The sequence below is a fragment of the Lottia gigantea genome, assembly GCF_000327385.1.
Source record: "Lottia gigantea unplaced genomic scaffold LOTGIsca_61, whole genome shotgun sequence".
Taxonomy (NCBI): domain Eukaryota; kingdom Metazoa; phylum Mollusca; class Gastropoda; family Lottiidae; genus Lottia; species Lottia gigantea.
In genome coordinates this window covers 314079-320255 of record NW_008710086.1, presented here as the reverse complement: position 1 = coordinate 320255, position 6177 = coordinate 314079, and the positions used below count along the sequence as shown (strand labels likewise).

At 33.5% G+C, this 6177-nt stretch overlaps 1 protein-coding gene across 1 annotated transcript; it reads right to left on the bottom strand.

Annotated features, from left to right (window-relative positions):
• Nucleotides 1-435: 435 nt before the first annotated feature.
• LOTGIDRAFT_166768 (hypothetical protein) lies at nt 436-5480 on the bottom strand (the record flags this gene model as incomplete). The annotated part of the gene is made up of 4 exons (XM_009064216.1): nt 436-662; nt 1249-1491; nt 2072-2275; nt 5438-5480. 4 exons carry the CDS (start codon nt 5478-5480, stop codon nt 436-438), a joined length of 717 nt encoding a protein of 238 aa, XP_009062464.1.
• Between the last annotated feature and the right edge of the window lie 697 nt (nt 5481-6177).

Here is a 6177-nt window from a genome sequence, read left to right as displayed (position 1 = left end):
ATTGGATTAATATAGTAAAGTTGAGATAAAACCTGCAAAAGTATCTGTCTGAAGCTCACCAGTCTTTAATTTATTGTCCGAACGACTAGACCTTCAAGATATCCGACCAATCGCTTACTGCTATGTTCAGTGTAGTAAGTTTCAAGTTGGTGTAGAGTGATATATACATGAGAATATTTACATCAGTTCAACACTAAATAACTGTTTGAATAGCTCGATCCAAGATTGTCATATTAGTTCGTTGTATGTACCTTTAATGTGTGTATTTGATACAATAAACGTATCTTATCTTATGTATTACTACAGTATAGTGGAAAACGATTTTCATAATATACATTATATATCACCGTTCACCCCCAGTCATACCCATCTCCCACCCTCATCTACTTTTAATAAATCCCGTCCTTCCCCTCCCCATACCCCCACCCCCTTAGATCAGTCACATGTAGTAATGATGTGCGTCAGACCGTAACTGACTCCGATATCGTCCAAACTATCTTGAAGTATACTGGTCCAGATGCGACAGGTAGTATTGGATACAACCTGTAATCCCATACAATACGGATTGACTGCACAAATCTCAGCACAGGATTGGGCGTTAGCTACATTATAATATTGAGCAGTATTATGTACTGCATGGACCTGCTTGGTAAATTCGTACCCTGTAACAAAAAGAGTGACGATGTTATACTATAAATATTGTATATCTTCGGTTGTTAACTCGACACCCCTTTCAGAGAGTTTCGTGCCTATGTATGTTTCAATGGTGTTTCTACGAAGGGAAGAGCCTGGCCCAGCTTTAAATATGCGGCAACTCTATGAAGGTGTCAAAGTCGTAAGCCTGTCATGGAGTGTCTGAAAGAGTTCTCCTTGCATTCTTACATACAATTTGGTTTAAAAAATGTTTAAAAAGTATATTTTCAAATTTGTTAAAAACTTTGTTAAAAGCGGGGGAAGAAATGACCACCAGCCCTCACTGGTGTCGCCACTATTTCCAGGTAGTACATACACGTAATGGCTTACTTTTTATACCTGAATGTAGATCTACCTTCTTATTACAAAACTTCTCACCCTCTTTTCATGTTGCCCGATATTTTTAGGCACAATTCATTTCACAACTTAATTTTTAGAGCATTACCCGAGAACACTGCATGTCTGTCCGAGGGTGTTTTCGGTCGCTAGGGGCAGTTGAGGGTGAGGGGTGGGGGGGTCTCCCACGCCTTTTATCAGAATCAACTATTGACTTACTTATAACAGGGTCTGTGTTTTTGGTTCCATAAATCTCGATTTCACAATATCCGGTTCGTAGGGTGTTAAGAGATCGGATACGAACGAAGCGACCTGTACATATCGAGAGACAAGAAGTATTATGGTCTGGAATGGCGGTCTGGCTGAGACAAGGACAAGGCCTCGATACCGGTTTTTCTGTGCTAGCTGCTAGAAATGGGTTCGTTTCTATTATCTCCACAGTCATATTATCAAAAGCACCACCTGAAATTAAACAGGACAGAAAGAAATTCAGGTTTATTAGATTTTTTATGAGTATCGATGCCATTTATGTTTTTCATTTCAATATTCCACCATTAATGCCTGTAAGTACACGTCTTTAACCAAACGTTACCAACTTGTCTTGAAGTGTTGACACGAAAACAAGTTATTCAGTAGGGACGCACGCTGAAAATAGATCAATTGATTTAAACATATTTTATTACAACAAATGTAAAAGGATTTGGCAAAAGTTACAAAAACTTACAAAACTGCCATTTCCAACATATAACTGTCATATTTGTACAAAAATCTGGGAAGGTGTGCTCAGGGTGCCAGGTGCAGAGAGTGAAAAAATGGATCAATTGTCTGAAATTCTGAGTAACATGATTCAAGTTCTGTTTCAATATTTCTAAGTAGATGAATAAATCGATAAATTATAACTAACAAAAATAATGATAATAATAATATATTCTGATAATGATGACGATGATGATGATAATGATGATGATGATGATCTTGGCTTCTCAAGAACATGTCAGCCTGCGCTCGGGGCGAAAAAGGAAACCGAAGGAGTCATACCAACCTGCAGCTCCAACTGTATTGAGCTTAATACGGAAAGCTGTCACATCATATCGACCAGTTAAATCAATAACTACCCATTGAGGATCATCAGAAAGTAATGGCGAAGCATCACACGTAGTCTCGTCACCGTCAACATATTTTGCGGAGGCAGTATATGATATACTGTTGGCTCGGATTGGTTTGTTGTACGCCAAGTTACAGTCAACTGAAATAAATTTATGATATATAATGCATACGAAACTAGTATTGTTCGTATCTGTTAATTACACACAACAACCATTTCGAATCACTTCCTCGACTTAATAAGTTAAATTTAAAAAATAAAATAGTTTTTATATTTCAATTAAGAACTCGAAGAATATTTCAAGGTTTAGAAAAGGGCTGTCAATAAGATTTGAATGTATTGTTGAAATATTAATACCTTTTCCAAATTCGACTTATTAAATCGGGAAAGTTATTCAAAATGTCGTGTGTTATATCAATACACGTAGTTTCATATGAGATATAATTCTCCAACGAATCTTTTATAACATACCATAGGATAAAACTTTATACAAATATTTTAATAGAAATTCATCACATAGTTTGTAACAAACGTAATTTCTAAATTGTAATCAACGGCAATTTAATTGGGACGCTTTTAAACATTTGATTGATTGATTGATTGATTGATTAAATGAATGAATGAATGAATGAATGATGGAATGAATGAATGATGATTAAATGAATGATTGAATGAATGAATGAATGATTGAATGATGGAATGAATCAATAATGAATGATGTAATGAATGATGTAATGAATGAATGAATGATGTAATGAATGAATGAATGAATGATGTAATGAATGAATGATTGAATGAAAGGATGATGGAATGAATGAATGATTGAATGAATGATGGAATGATGTAATGAATGAATGATTGAATGAAAGGATGATGTAATGAATGAATGATTGAATGAAAGGATGATGGAATGAATGAATGAATGATGTAATGAATGATGGAATGAATGAATGATGTAATGATTGATTGAATGAATGATGGAATGAATGAATGAATGAATGATGTAATGAATGAATGATTGAATGAAAGGATGATGGAATGAATGAATGGATGAATGAATGGATGAAAACTGGTATCACGTGTCTAGAAGAGTAAGCACACCCTTCCTGGTGCCACACCCATCATAGCTGCACAACATACACAACAAACATGACAAATAGGAATGTGCCAACAAAAAACAGCGACTTGACCAATGAATTTTAAAAGTTCAAGGGACGTAACTGATGAAAATATATTTCTTTAGTTCCAATAGTCAAGGGAGGGAACTGATCACAATAATGTTATTATGATAAGAAAAAACAACAAGCCATCCTAAACCAACTCAAGTGAGTATAGAACAATTGTTTTTATATTCTAAGATAAATAAACCAACCCAAATATCCCAAACCATCTCAAAAGAACCCTAAATCAACTCAACTACCCCGAATCAAATCTACAAATCAACAAGTATGTACAGAGCAATAACCTTATTTATATATTTTAAGATAAAAGTGGAGCAAATTGTGTTTTTTCTTTGTCTGTTATTAATGTAGTGAAAGAAGATAAAAATCTAAAACGAAATTCCATGTCTGTGAAAATTGTTTTATGATTTATCAATAATTATCTACAGTCATCAGAGTACATATTCTTCACAAATATTGATATATAGAAATTCTAAAATGTTACGAGAAAAACAACAACACACAAATAATCTGGCGACATGTGTAATCTGGCGACATGTGCAAATTGTGTAGAAACGTTTTGTACTTTGTTTTTTAAAGAAGTTGTAAAGAGATTTACGCGGACGTCTGATTGAAAATTGGAATGGTGCAAATTGATGCTATCATTGTTCCCGTTACACATAAAAACATTAGAAAATCTTTTAACAATCCCTTTAAGAAAAAGCTTCTACCATTGTTACATCATCTTGTGTTTTGTTTTAGCGTAAAGACCATCTTGATTGGGATGATCTGTTTAATCTCGTTATCTAGTTGTTGTCTTGTGATTATTGATTGGTGATTGTTTTCTATGTTTATATGTCAGTCAACAATCGATTTATTAACGTTATGTCAAGTTTTTTTATTTTATACCTCAAGATACAGGTACTTAACTTTTCTATAGAGAAATAATCTGATACATCGCAGATCAATAACACCAGTAGCCCGTAGTCCCAACTTGATTGTTCCGAGGGGCAATGATGAATAGTGCTTTGCCAATATTTTTTTTTTAAGGAGGGGTGGGGGGCAATCCACTTTTTTGTGGATTAGTTACGGGCCTGTGTGCACTGTCAATAAAAAACACTGTAGCTGATTACGCTGCCGAGGCAGGTCATGCTTACCTTCACGAGACCTGATGCCTGACTTCAGAATCCAGTTTTGAGATCCAACACTGTTAACAAACTAAATCTGTTATATGACATAATACGAGTACATATCTAGGCTACAATTTCATACTAATACATTGTTAAATTACTGTATATAAAAATATCAACAACGAAACGTTTATTTCTATCTTTTTAACGATTACGACAAGTGCAGAGTTCTTTGAAATTGTTTGTATCCATTGAAGAGTCATTGAATTTGTTTGTGGTTTCTATAATTAACGATTTGATAGATCTATTTTTGAAAATAATCCATAATAATTGATCAAGTATTTTAAGAAAATAAAACTTTTTAAATCAAGAAAAATAAATTTTTCCCCATACATTTTACATACTAAAACAAAAATAAACAGCAGGTTTACAAGCTATATGTACCATTGTCTAAAACGTTTAAATATTGTATAAGATAAGTATCAAATCTGTACAAGCAAAACAATTCCACTATTCAAAAATCTCGCCCAAAGCATGACTTAAACCGGGAGTGACAGTAGTATAGTAGAAGTTCCATCAGGTGTTTCGAAGGTATTAGCATGGACTTCTTCGCCTGTGACACTCCCCACTTCTATAATGGGCAAAATCGCGAGATACAATCAGATCAATTCATTCCCCACCAAACAAATTAATCACAATACGATCCTTTAATAATAATTACAGTTACGTTTTATTTTCCATCCTTTAACATTATTTCCTTTCCCCTTCTCGTGATTTCATATCTTAATCTTTGTTGGAATTTATTGGTTTCATTATTCAATCGCTAACATTTCCATCATTTTTATTACTTACTGCATGTTGTTGCTCGTCTTCATTAGTGTAATCAGGTGCAGAAAAGTAAGGCTTAAAACTCCTTTTATTTCTTTTTTTCAATGCTAATCCTCCTGAGACCTAATTCTTCAAAGTTTTTAAATTTTAGAAATATTTTATTAAATTCAAAAAGTTTAACTTACCTGATTCCAGAATGGACAGAAGTAACAGGATCAGCAGAACCATCTTCCTCTTGGGCCGATCTCTAGTCGAATCCCTGCTCATTAAAACAACTTAACTGGTAATGGTACACAAGTAGATCTTGTCGTTTATTGATCAACCAGTAAGTCTATAGGTTAAAGATGGGTTCCCTCATTTCATATATGAAAATCAAAATACTAATACTTATATGAATAGAAAGTAGAGGTGTTCTAATGACTTGGAAATATACCAGTTTGTCTCACATGTCCATAATTAATTAGAAGAGAAATACCAGCCGAATTTCAATGAGTGACAGATCAAAAAAAGGTCAAAAAGTCTTTTTTTGTTTATCCAGACTGTACATACATGGACATTTATTATTGGTTAAAACTGAAATTATATGCAATAAGAAAATAATGATATGATAAAGAATATATGATAATTCATTAGAAACACCAATTAATCAAATAGTTTGCTTCATTTGACACTAAAAAGTAAGGAAACCCATCTTTAAGACAAGTTAAGTCAATATAATCATTTTTTCGTCTAAGAACTTAGAAAATATTTTAAGAAGAACACTACCTTAATTAATAAGAGAGAAAATCTAGAGTTGAATAGGTAAATAGATGGAAACTTGAAAAAATACAAACCCATCGTTCCAGCATCTTCACAATGTCATTGTTTCACGAACTCGCTCTTTTCTTGTTTTTTTGTAGCGATGTCATTGGATTGTATTCAGCAG